At 42.3% G+C, this 13532-nt stretch overlaps 1 protein-coding gene across 1 annotated transcript in view; it reads right to left on the reverse strand.

Annotated features, from left to right (window-relative positions):
- Nucleotides 1-1541: 1541 nt before the first annotated feature.
- The window catches only part of DGCR2 (DiGeorge syndrome critical region gene 2), a gene marked incomplete at its 5' end in the record, with an annotated part of 99628 nt that continues 87637 nt past the window's right edge, over nt 1542-13532 (reverse strand). Inside the window, 3 exons of the mRNA XM_019506639.1 lie at nt 1542-3831; nt 5349-5585; nt 7202-7354. Coding sequence (XP_019362184.1) covers nt 3590-3831; nt 5349-5585; nt 7202-7354 — 632 coding nt within the window. The remainder of the gene's footprint in view (nt 3832-5348; nt 5586-7201; nt 7355-13532) is intronic.

Below are 13532 nucleotides of genomic sequence, written 5' to 3' on the forward strand. Positions count from 1 at the left end.
TTTGAGGGTAGATAAGTACCAGAACAGATTATCTAAAAGGGACTGTAATATCTCCATCATTGGAGACTACGTGCACATTAGACAAATTTGTTCCAATGACAAAAAAAATATAATCCTGCACTGAAAAGAGAGGACTGGACTATACAAAACTAGATGACCACCCTGAGGTCCCTTCCAGACCTCTTTTCCTATTATTCTACTAGGAAATTCAAAGCTGCTGTGAGATTGCATGTGCACTTATTGTGGCTAACATTGAGACCAGTGGATATCTAAAACTTTTCTTGGAGGAATAGCAAAAAATATGGCACCTCATTGTATTGTAAGAGGGAAAATCAGGAGAGAGACCACAACATTTGCCCTACATGGAACAGAGACCTCAAATGTTACAAAATTAACTTCACAGCCAAAAATGAAGGAAAAAAAAATCAAGCTCATTTCATTTATTTGCAATGTTAGGAATGATGAAGTCCCAGGAATCTTTTCAACCCTCTCCATCATGCTTAGAGAGGATTCAAGATGCACCAACAGTTAATAAGAACAATAACCAAGAGGGTGATGGAAAAATGTCCACAATAGAAGTTAATTCCAAAGAAATAAAATCAATCCATCCAGCAGTAGGAGGAAGGGTTTCCTACAGTGAGCACCAATATGTCTACGGAATAAGCATCCACAACACAAGGCTGCTACTCGCCGTTTTTCTGTTAGTGAGGAAGTGCCAATGAGAAGTCAACTGCTTCTGCAAAATTAGTTCTTCCTTAGTTGGTCCTCAAGTCTCGGTAATTATAATATTTTCAGCCACAGCCACAAAGGCTCCTAACTCCAAGATGAAGAACTGCATGTGAAAGAGCTACAGTGACGAGGGAAAAAAAGTGACAATTTTATTGCCAAATTAGAAGCTCATCCACAGGTAAACAAGATCTGGACCAGGTGAGCTGTTCTGCTCAAGGCAGAATTTCCCCTTGTTTATGGTTAAAATGGTTAAAAATAAAGAAGCCTCCATGCCACCACTAGGGTGGAAAGGGCTTTGAATCTATAGAAAATTATTACACTCAGGCTTCTACAGGGAAGTCTGCATTTGGACTAATTACAACCATGAGCCGTCACAAAGTTAAGAATTGCAACAACACTTATTTTCACATCGGTTTACCACAGACATCCAGCAGTAAAAACCGTGTATTAAAAACAGGTTCACACAGTCTTATGAGATGTGTGAGGTAAAAAGCATCTGTTCACCTCAACCATGAAAACACAGCCAAGCCAAGAGGCCTTTCATTATTGCGCTACGAAACTACAAAGAAAGAATATTCCATCTGGCTTTAAAGAAATAAAAACTCCCATTCTCCTAGTTAGTGCTACTAACAAAAGCTTTTCAGAAACAGTGTGTTGTAATAAAGACTCTGCATCCTATCCACGCGTACACTATCATGCCCTGTCCTATCACATAGTGTAGCCAGCTTTAGGGAAGGGTTACCTTTGCAGCTCAAGAGACAACCTCATATCAGAGTATTTAGTTTCACCTTGTCCCATACAGCACAAAAGGGTACCATCTACAGTATATATTTATTATCGCCACCCAGAAACACGCACACACTCGTACATATAAAAACTAAAGAAAACTCATTACATACAATGTATAAAACGTATGAATGTGCTCAAAAATGCACAAAACCCGCTTTATTTTCATACTTCAGAAATGCTCAATATAGTCATAAGACGTATGCATGGCTCTGACTACTACTTATCTACCCACTTCACTGGAACAGGACTCAAATTTCAGGAGAAGGAACTAGCAATAGATCCACTGGGTAGAGAACTGCTCTTCTCGTTTTGTACCACCCGAAGAGGATTAAGCCAGGCCGCGAAGGGTAACAATTTTGTGAACACAACTTTTTCTGAGGGGAGGGACTTTTTCTAACAGTGTATCCTAATGCACAGTTGTGCATTAGCAGTACACGAGAACCATATTCACACTGTCCCTCAAGGAAATAAAGACAGTCTCCAAGTGACTGAATATCAAAACATACTAGATATGATCCAGTAAGTAAGTCACAGTTTTCTGTGCAGAGATGTTGAATAATCAAAACTGATCCCCAGGTACAGTGTGGCCTAAGGCAAGACACAAAATAGAGGGTAGCGGCATATACAAGGAGGGAAAAAAAAAATCAGTGGTACTGGGTAAGCACATAACTGGGTTTGGATCAGATTAGGCCAATCCTGTATCCTCTCTTTGTAACTAGCAAAATTAAAACCCCACTCCCATGCAGCAACTTCTTCCTGTCCCTCTAGGCTTGTACCTGTCATAAGGCAACAGAAGAACAGTCATGAGGGGCTCTCAGTTGAAAGCCCTTCTAACTAACCTGACCTGCTCCAGCTGGAGACAACTGCTACAGTAAGTCAGGGTTAATCAGAGTGACATGAGTGGGAGAGGAAGGAAAACCCATGTGCGCTGAAACCTCACTTCATTTTGAAAACATGAAGTGGTATTTAGTATCCATGTTATCCAAACCAGTATGTTTCAAATCTTTGCCTAAACTGGAAACATATTATTGATCGAAATGAACCACATTTTGTAGTGCACAAGTTAATTTTGCTATTTTAAATTAAGCTAAACTTAAAAGGAAAGGGATGATTTAAAAGGTCTACTACAGTGGAAAAAGACAATCAACTGGAGCATTAATCAAGGAGTTAATCCTCCTCATCTTTTCACCAAAACACTATCTAGCATGCACTGTGACTCTTCTGAAGAGAAGCCAGCATTACACAGACCCATAGTTGTTTATGGGCCAGAAGTTTACCTGCCACAGTACAAGGCATTTGCAACTACAGATAACTAAATAAAAAGTGTTAACTGAAAAAGGCAGTTTCTCTGAGCCCATTTATGAGAAAAGGCAAAGAAATTAAATGTTATGTAGATCCTTCTCATCCTCCAGTCCCTCCGATGTTTTGAAATAGTGGGGCAGTGACAGAGACCAAACACATACACACACTTTACACCATATACCTCTTCTTCTTTGGCTTGTGTTTTAGCTCCTCAGTGTTCCTGCTTCTGTAAAACACAGCCACCCAACTCCCCAAAAGTTTAGACTTCTGTGCTTTTTCCAAGTGCAGCACTGGAGCAAGAGAGACATGAGATAACGTGGCGACTGCCCCCTTTCTTTTTCTTCATCATCTGTTCCCTGGTTCCAATGGTATCCAAAAAACAAGCAGCTTTATCTCCGATGCAGATTCTCACTTCTTCTCTGCGATTAAGACAGACAAAAAAACCCAAAAAAACCAAACCAAAGCTACCCATGATTTTCCTCTCTTCAGAAGTCAAAGACTAATTCTCTGCACTTTCCTTTCCATAGCCTGTGGAAAAAGGTGCAGCTTCTACAATCCATATTTACAGGACAGACCAATTAGTGAATGAATAAGAACAGACAAAAAAAATAAAAGAGGTACGATTCTAAACTAGAACATAAAAGCAGAGTGCTCAGAAACGAAGTGGAGCTTCCTTCTGAAGTTCAACCCCTGGATTAGTGTTTGTCTGTACAGCTGTGTGCAAACAGTTGCTAAAATATTTCTGACCGGCAGTAAGCTTGCTATTCTTTTATACAATGGTATTGAGAGAACAGTGACTGTGGCGGCTGCCCGTAAGAGTTTCTGCCGGTGTATTTTCACTTAAAGGTGTGTCAGGAGGGACGAGGAAGGTGCTGCTATCAGCTGAGTCTTCCAGCTCTACTGGAGAAGGACCGACTGAAGGAGGAAGAGATTCCTCTGTGAGCTGTGGACAGACATCACTGTTTCCTAGTGACGGCTGACTGCTCTGCACGGTCTGAGGGAGAACTCCGTCTGCAAAGAGGAAAGGCAAGAAGAATCAGAAGAATGCATACCAGACTGCACCCAAATTTATTTCCCGGCTAGCTTAGCTTCTCTGCAACAGCCTTGTAAGCATCTAAGTGCCACTCCCCTCTCTCCGCTTGTGAGAAACACACTGCTTAGTTTAAAACTGGAGATGTACAATTACAGTTTACAACTTAATATATGAATGGAGCCTGATCCAAATCAAAGTAAAGTCTCAGAACTATTGACAGATATGTTAAATAAAGCTGGATTTCAGGGGAAAGGGCCCTTTCCCAACTTCTGGGGTGTTCTACTTTTTAAGAGGCACTTTTCACCATTAACTTCCAAAACATTAAACAAGCAACACATTACACGGATATATCAGACCGACCCAAACAAAGTTCACTGTAAGCAATAAAAGAGCATGCAGATTGGTGTTGGGTCATAGTAGCTCCAAATTCAGAGTAGAGATACGATTGCTGAATTTTAGCTTGCTGTTTGGCTAAATTTTGGTTGTCGATTTGCAGAATTCCCAAATAGCCAGAGAAAAGAAAATGGATGGCAACCTCCAGAGCAGCTATAAATACACACACACACGTGCAGACACCAGAGTACAATTCCAGTCTATGTTAGAATTCACTCTGTCAAAAAGTGCAAGGATGCCCAAACAAATTGGGCATGTACTTCATGTGGGCTTGCACAATGAGGGCCTTTTTAAAATATATGGAACGTAGCTGAAATTTAGTTTTTTTCTTACCTGAACAGTATTTCTAATGTGTCCTTATAACAAGGTATTTAGCAATTTGCGGATTTCATTGGACTCTGACAGGCCACGCTGTGAGTGCTTCTGCTATAGCATTGAACTTGGAACCTCTGGGCTGTCAACTGTGCATGTTGGAACCCACATCCCAGCCCCCACTACTAATGTGCTTAGTAGCCAAGGGCTAAAGTGACTCAGGTGGATTTATAAAAAAAGTGCATGTTTTCTCTCAGCTCTGGATATGGTGCAACAGTTAGTGGCGACTTACAGGTGACCGCATACAATGCGCAAAGCAAGGACTGGAGTTCCCACCACATAAAAGGCTTGTATGAATGAGTGAGCTTAACACCATGCACCATCCAAAGGGCAGTCCAGCACCAAGAATGCCCCCACCCCCTGGCAGCCAGTCATGCACATCCCTCAAAGTTGTTTGTCTAGGGCCTGTTTGCTGAGCCAATTCCAGCTGCCAAAGGTGAGGTTTCCTATACAAAGCTTAGCACAGACATTTTAAAGCAGTCAAGAAGTTTGCAACATGGACACATACTAACTTAGAGACCCCCCCCCGCCCCAAAAAAAGCTTAATGCCACAAGTAATAAGGCTTTTATTAAAACTCTACTACACACAGATCAGACTCTGACACCTCTCACTGCTCCTCTCTCACAACTGCAAAAAAACTAAATTCCAGTTTGGCATTCTCTCCCCTTTAAAAGCAGGCTGAGAACATTCCCCCGCAGCAGTTAAACCAGCAAATCCACAACCACATACCTGGAGTAGAACAAAGGATACTGTCTGGATTGATGGAAGCCTCATAGGGAGGAGGCGGGTCATCCGGATGCTGAAGATCTGGATATTTGTAAGCTGTGTAGGGTGGTGGAGGGTCATGAAAATGAAATGCCCCCCCTTCACCATCATCTGAGAGATGCAGTGGAGTAAGACCAGTTCCAAACCCATCTGGACCATAATCAAAGCCAGGCATCCTGCGGCCCAAATTGAAGTGGTGCACTGTTCAAAAGGACAAGACACAAAACTGTTTTTATCCCATTTTCCATCCCCTGGGTTTGCAATCATGTTGAGCTCCTCTTTCAATCCCTTAGAACTTAACATGGATTTGTCACAAGTCACCAGGTCACTACTTTCAACCTTCAAAACATCCCTAGAACAACTTGTGTGCTGCAATGCTTAAGAAGTTAGTACAGAACCTACACAGCCCGAACATATCACCTTACTGTATTTACACAGCAATGCCCAAGCCAACCCTGTGCCCGTATTTTTATCCTTATCCTCACTTGTGTCATCTAGATCCTAAATCAAGGTCTCCAAAGTAGGAAGCTCATCTACTTGCCTTAGAAAGTTTCCAAGCACACTGCTTGGCCTGGTACCAAGAGCTGGAATATCAGTTGTATTATCCAAACAGTGAATAATAGAAGCATATTATCAGACCAGTGCCAAGACAAGCTAAGTCTTGGCTGCACAAGCTCTCACAGAAATCAGGTGCAGTTACCTCCCAACTTGTTCACCTATCAATTGTAAGGCATGAGTAACAACTGACAGCAGCACAAAAATCTCTGAAAAAGATGAGAGAACCAGAGTCTTTTAAATTCACAACTGCTACACAGACAGAATAGTCATATTCAGATATAACCAAAGACCAAGGGAGTACCTATGAAGATTTCCATTTCCACTAGTTTTCCTGAGATGTAAGATTCGTCCTTCGACCATGCAGTGACTTACCTCTAAAGCATGGGCGGGCAATTATTTCAGCTGGAGGACCACTTAATGAATTTTGGTGAGCTGTTGAGAGCCACAAAGGTAGCCCTGCCCCTTGACAGGTGCTCTCCCCCTCCCCCTGGTCACCATCTTGGGACCAGAAGTCCTGCCGCTAACCCCTGACCTTGCCACCGGACATCCCTCCCCTCCCCTCCCCTCCCCTCCCCCCGAAAGTACTGCATTTGGGAAGGGGGTTTCCCCACCTTGGCACTGGAACAAAAATAAATTATATACTAAAAATCAAACATCCACAATACAATATTTTAATTTTATTTTTAAATATTTTTGTCCCGATTTGTGTGTTTGTCGTGTATATAGAGGTGATTGCATAACTCAAAATGAGGTCTTACACTTATATATTGTGGGGGCGTGGGTAGGTGCCCAGCGCAGGCTCTGGGCAGCTGTAGCAGGGAGCACTGGGCAGTGGCAAGGGGGAGAGGCTGCTTTTCCCCTGCGCTGAGCAACAGTTTCCGCCTGGATAGTGCTGCTGCTGCCGCCGCTGTTCAATGTGAGCAGGTGAGTCCAGAGCAGATGTGGGGTGCGCAGAGTCGGGGCTGTGCAGCGCAGGTCCCCACTGATACCACAGGGCTGGGGCCAGCACCATCAGCAAACAGAAGAAGCTGCCACTGCCTGGTCTGCCTAAAAAGGCAGTCCAGCTGCGAAGGCACCCCAGCCCCATTGCATGCTCAGGGAGCAGCAGATGTGCCACAGCCGGACAGTGCCTGGGCCAGGTGGAACCGAAGGACCCACCACAGACATGACACAGACCCTCCAGCAGCCCTATTTTGCCCACCCCTGCCCTAAAGCCAGGCCACTTAACTCCAAGTGCATCTCAACAACAGACTACTTACAATTAGCTCCAATCAAGGACTCTATGCGCTCCCTCCGTCTCTGACGCAGCCGGTGGACCATGAAGAGCAACAAAGACAAGATAAGGAAGGAGGAGATGCAGCTCACTATCAGACGCATTCCACTTGCCATAGAGTCAAACAGGCTGTTCCCATCTGTTGTGTGAAGAAAATATTAATAGGAAATTTTTTTCTTTTTACTTTGACAGAGACTCATGTCTTCTAGTCCTGGAGAGGGACACACTTCAAACTTATCATATAGGTATGAGTTTAAAAACAATAATTTCATGAACTTCTACTGAATCTGGATTTCTTTACGATCTTTTCACTTGAGCAGCCAAGTGCAGACTCAGGTCTTCGGAAAAGCAGAAGTTTAAAGAGCATTTAATCTGTTTGCACATGAGCAGACAGAGCTGTGCTACAATGGAGTAAAAGATAATACAGCAGCTAAAAGAAAGTCTTAGGTATTAGAAAAGACAAATTTTATTTCTACTTCTACCATAGGCTTTATGTTCAACTTAAGGCCACTCACCTAATCTTTTTTATTTCCATCTGTAAATATGGAAATATATTACATACCACCTATGAGGGAACAGAGACATCCTAATCCTATTTTACATTTCTGTTTTGGTAGTGATGTTTATTGCCACATGCCTCAAAAAAGTGGCTGAATATTATCATCATCTCCATTTAAAAAAAAAAAAAAAGAAAGATCACCCTCTCCCTCCACCCCCACACAAGTTGAAAGAGGCGGCCAGAAGAGTACACCCTTCCCCCCACCCAAACCACTGTCCCCTTCCAGGGGACAGCAGCCAGCAGCCAGCTGATCAGCACAGTTCAGAGGTCCCAATATACCAACCACATCCCCTCATCACTACCTGGCCCATCAACTCACAAATAGCTGCAAAACTCCCCAAGCATTTTCTTCCTCATTAGCTGCAGAGGAGCTGGGAGAATGTGCTCAGGAAAAAGCAGAAGTTGCATGTAGTTTACATAAAAATAAAAAATGAAAATCAGCATTTGCTGAATGTACTAAAACACCAGAGCACCACTGTTCACCTATGCTTTGGGTGTCCACATTTAGCTGGTTGTTCACTTGTAAGAATAAAAAAATTACAATGTTCAAGGTCACCTTGAAACAAGCTGTTCATCTGATACTGTTCCATCCAAATTCTATTTAGAAAGCTGCAAACCATAAACTTCCTGAGCAACTTAGGGCTGTAGAAATTAAACTTCTGTGCTAGAAAATCTTTGGAGTTTGACAGCTTTGACCCAAAAGGAAATGTTACCATGAAACACTATTTACCATGGACTGAACTCTCTAGCCTAGATTCCTGAACAGTGCAGATACTGTCCTTGGTCCTACCTCCAAAACTTAGTAAGGCTGATTTTGAAGCCAGCTAATAACATTTGATAAAATACAGGCACGTTTTAAACCTTTAAAAAGGGCTTATATTTTTAAACAAGCTCAATATATACTGATCTGAACTAGATCCAGTCACTATTCATATTGAGTACTTTTACACATGCTGGTGGGGAAGGAGAGGCTTTAGAGTGGCTCCAAGAGCCACTCTACTTAACGTGCTGCAGCATCTCATGCATCAGCATCCCCATGCTTTAAAATGGTAATGGGGGTGCTTGAAATAAAACTTGTTCAACAAGCTTTAGTTCAAGCTCCCCTGCCATTCTGAAATGCAGGGGCATGGATCATGAGATGCGGGAGGCTGCTGGAGTGCGGTAATTACCACATACAAGTAGACTCAATTAATAGAGTCTGCTCTGACACTGTAATCACAGCATTGCGCTCGTGTACAGTCACCCATTGAGTTTTTATTACAGCTGCTCTTTTTTTTTTTTTAAACTAAAACAAGTTGGTTTAAAAAGTTATGTTTTAAAAACATGCAAGATGGGATGCGTGGATATGAAGTGCTGAACCCAGGCATGCATAAAAGCACTTATCACAGCAGAATTTCAGTGCTTTACATGTACAAGTGTTAACAGATATATAAACTCAAACGTGAGTCAGCTCTATTCTTCCTTTGCAAGCTCTGCTATTGTATGTGCTTGTTATGGTTAGGGACCTACTGAAACTGCGGCAGAAGTGCACTGCACAGCAGCTCCTTTAATTTTGTTTGTTTCACCCAGGAAACCCCCTTTCCTCCCCCCACCCAATTGGCGGAGGGGCCCTAGCAGCCCCCCTGCTTGCTGTCAATCAGCCAGCAGACAAAAGCTGTGGTTTTAAATATACCGCATGTTTGCCTCCCAGCACCCTGGTGGCACTACTGTTTTGCACAGCAAAATGAGCAAAATTAAAGGAGCCACCACGCAACGCACTTCAACCACAATTTCAGTAGGTCCCTAGTTATGGTTATCTAGTGAACACTTGGCAAAGAGGCTTGAAATACAACCTTATGACAACAAGCGCTGAACTCTTCCTGATCCCCACTCCAGAGTCCTACTGCTGCTGCTGAAAGGGCTCCCCCACTTCCACGCACAAACCTTTTGCCATACTGTGCTAGATAAGACCATCTCCTGTGGCAGGTCACAAACAGCAGCAATAACCAAGGGCCTGTCTACTAGGGGCTTTATCAGCATCTGAATCTGAAACCAAGCAAGGAGCCAGCACAGGCCACACGTGGGTTTCCTGGCTCATTTTACATCAAGAAGGAGTTTCCATGAACTTCTTGCCTAATCCCAGATAGAAGCTATTACAACCATGCAACTGGAGATGGCAGATAGGTCGCAATGTTCAGTCACTGTCACAAGAACAGCCAGATTACTCGAGAGCTAAAGTTGAAAGGTATTTTTGACGATTGTTACCTGCATGTTCAGGGTAAGCGACGAGTTCATCAGGATTCCAAGACAACACGCTGTCTTCATTAGCAGCAGGTTTATACCAGTTGAGGACCAAATATTGAGACAATATTTAAATGTTTCCTGGATTCACCTGAAACCAGGTGTTTACCCACATTTTCATGTCCTTCACAGAGGCCTGACTGCCTACACTATGATAAAGTACATGCATATTGCTGTTAATAAAAATCAGGGTTCACAGGGACTTGCAATCCTGACAAAGCCTTGCCACCCACCCTCTTGGCAGGTACTTTGTTTCTCAAAATGAACTGCAAGTCCCCAGCCCTTCTGATACCATGCAAAGGCACTGTATGAAAGACAGGCACTATTCTGCTTTCAGACTCTGAAAACAAATCAGTTCAACAACACACAGTACCACTAGACTCAGAGACCATGTATAAGAACAGCCAGAGAACAAAAGCAGCTATTATGTTATGCTAACCAGCATTTCTGACTGAGCACTATTTTCATTTTTGTCACTGTATAGCAGGGCTACTCTTCATTCCCTCACCACACTTTTTTTTTTTTTAAATCATGCCCTGTACTTTCTGATAAAACACCTTAGAAAATATCCAAGATAGACAGAACTGTCTTATTTGGTTTGGAGTTTCATTTGCTCCACGCTCATTATTGTCAAACCTGATCCTACAGCTTTGCAAGTACATTTGAGATCCACACAAGGCAACTACATGCCTTTCAACGTTCTCCAATCTGCAGTAAGTGGAAACTAAGGCAACCAAAAATACCTGGCAATTTACTCCTTGCAAAGCAAATCACTTTAATACACTATATACAGAGCTGTGCATTCCCTGGTCGTCTGTGCTAGATTTTATGGGTCAGTGATTTCACAGAGCTTCATTAGCATAGAGAAGCAAGGCTGGAAGGGAGGCAGATGAATATTTTCAGATACAAAAGTATTCTATGACAAACGATAAGATCCACTGGAGATTTGCTAGGTGGAATTTCCACACACACCCTTTAAAAAAAATGTATTTTACACTTAATTTGATTCCCGGACAGCTCCTTTGTTAGTGACATCAATGTAGCAAATAAAAATGTTCTTCTACTGCTCTGCAGATGTAACCCTGTTTGATCAAGCTAATGATATTAGGTAATAAAACCACTGTCCAACAAGGTTGTAAAACACATTTAGGCACAGGATTTTTTTACTACATATTTAAGATTTCATCCTCTGAACCTCACCCTCGGCATCAATATGCTCCTGCTTGTTTTTATAATATAGCATATCGCAGCCAACTGGCACACAGCAGCTTGGCTTTTCATTAAAGAGGCCAACTACAAAGCCTAGATTCTCACCAATAGATTTGCTCACGTAGTCACCAAGTGTCTCCCACTTCTTGTTTGCAAACCCCTGCAAACTCAAACACCTCATCAGCTCCTGCCATCCATATCCAACACCTTACATGGAGCCCGATGCAGCTCTAGTTATCCCTTCCCTTCTTGCCCCGACTGCTCTTGTGGTTGCCTGGCAATAGCAGCACAGTAAAATTTTGCCATGAAAAAGTGAAGCCCCTTTGTATAATGGAGAGCTCATGTTTTTTTCTCAGCCTTTGGCAGAAGATTTCCCAATGACAGCAGCCTTTGTTTCCAGGGCAGTTTGGAAAGCGGTTTCCTCCAAAGGTATTAGAAAACCCTGTACTTCGCACAGCTTTAGACATCACCTGACTCCCCACCACAATTCTAAACTATTCTGGCTCGCTCGGCTTCATCACAAATAGCGGTTATCCAAGTATGTATCACATGCACAGATTTATCTACCGCCTTAAATTTAGCTGTATTAACTGAATTTAATAAAATCAGGAGAGAAAACCTACCTCCAATGTTAACTTGTTAAATACCTCAACTTCCTTTTCTGCCTCTCCCCCAATTTTCTACATTTAAAATTAACGTATACCATTTTCTCTAGTCTCTTCCCAAGACAATTAGCTTTATCCAATCCTTCTAGCTTTTCTCCTCATCCACCTCTCTACTACTCATCACAACCTTCTCCCAACAGGTTAAATAAAAAATATGGAATGAAAATTGGACCTGCATAAAGCCAATTATCTAAAGGTGCCCCTTTAGTCTCATTTACTGTGAAGGAACAGCAGCACAACAGCTTTCCTCTTCTTGCTCACTGATAGAGTTCACTGGTCATTCTCAGTTTAAAAAAGCACATCCTAATTCTGCTGTGCTTTCACAGATCCTTTAGACTGGCCACAGCTTCAATCCTCAGCTCAGTTCTGAGTCACAGACCTCATTCACACTACCCCAGCTGTGATTTGAAAGGTTTGGCTAGAAATATAGCCAGTTTGGCTTGATGAGGGACTCTACCATAAATCAAACCCTCATTGAAAGATGACACAGACTAAATCTTGAACAATATGGTTTAAAAAGTCAGAACTCCCTAGGTCTCTAACATGGAAATGTTACACCTAAATAAATTGCAGGCATCTATCAAATATTAACAGTGGACTGCAAAACAGCCATCCTGAACTGGAGACAGGAATAATATCCCAGCACTGCATATCAATTTACAATTGCTACAGAGGCTTCCACGCAATCAGTTCTTTCATTTGTACAGAGAGATTAAAAGAAATAAAATATACCGAAAGATGTGGGTAGATTTGTCTGAACAGCTGCCACACTAAAAATTGCTTTTCTATCACACCCATGGAGACCAAGCTGATGCACATATACTTCTCCCTCTGCTTTGGTACTGTAAATACAAAGGCACTAAAACAATTCCTCTATAATTAAATGGAAATGGATCAAGTGTCTGCTGAGACTATGTGGATGTGACTGCTTGACTCATTCCTAGCACTGAAGGGTTTTTCCTCCTGGTGCCTTTTAAAATATTCTTGTATAATAGCTACTCCCCAACTCAGACAGCAGCAAGCACTTATAACTTGCCAACTCAGTGGCAAGATTTATTTCCCCTTGGCCTTTCCTCCAATGATTAATTTACCTACTCCTGATTAGTAAACAGTTTTCTTTCTTCTGCAAAGCAGGTTTTGGGAAGATATACAGAAATCTCTGACAATGACAAATCTGCACTGATTAAAGAAAGTAATTCATTAGTTTTGCCATCTAGAATAGTAATATGTGAACCCCCCCAGAGGGGAAATACTGAAGTGCTTCATTTCAAAATGTCAATGTTCACCACAACCAGAACAGATTTCATTATGAACCAAGTTCCACAACAGCTTAAAACACATCTAAGTTAAAAGCTAGCTGCTCACAGACAAGAATTCCAAAGGCGTTTTTAAGGAGTCTTATTTTGCGCAAAGTGGGTGGGGAGTGGGGGGTGAGAAAAGGGCTTAAGCACAGAAAGAGCATGGCAGAACACAGCCTTCACAATCACTATTCATGGAATGGGTAAGACCCACGGCATAGACAAGGATTAGAGAACACTACGACAAGGTTATCCTATGTCATCTCAATCCTGACTGTTGGCTGACATGGCACTAAAAATTGTTTC

The sequence above is a fragment of the Gavialis gangeticus genome, unplaced genomic scaffold (assembly GCF_001723915.1).
Source record: "Gavialis gangeticus isolate Ggan-Ray unplaced genomic scaffold, GavGan_comp1, whole genome shotgun sequence".
Taxonomy (NCBI): domain Eukaryota; kingdom Metazoa; phylum Chordata; order Crocodylia; family Gavialidae; genus Gavialis; species Gavialis gangeticus.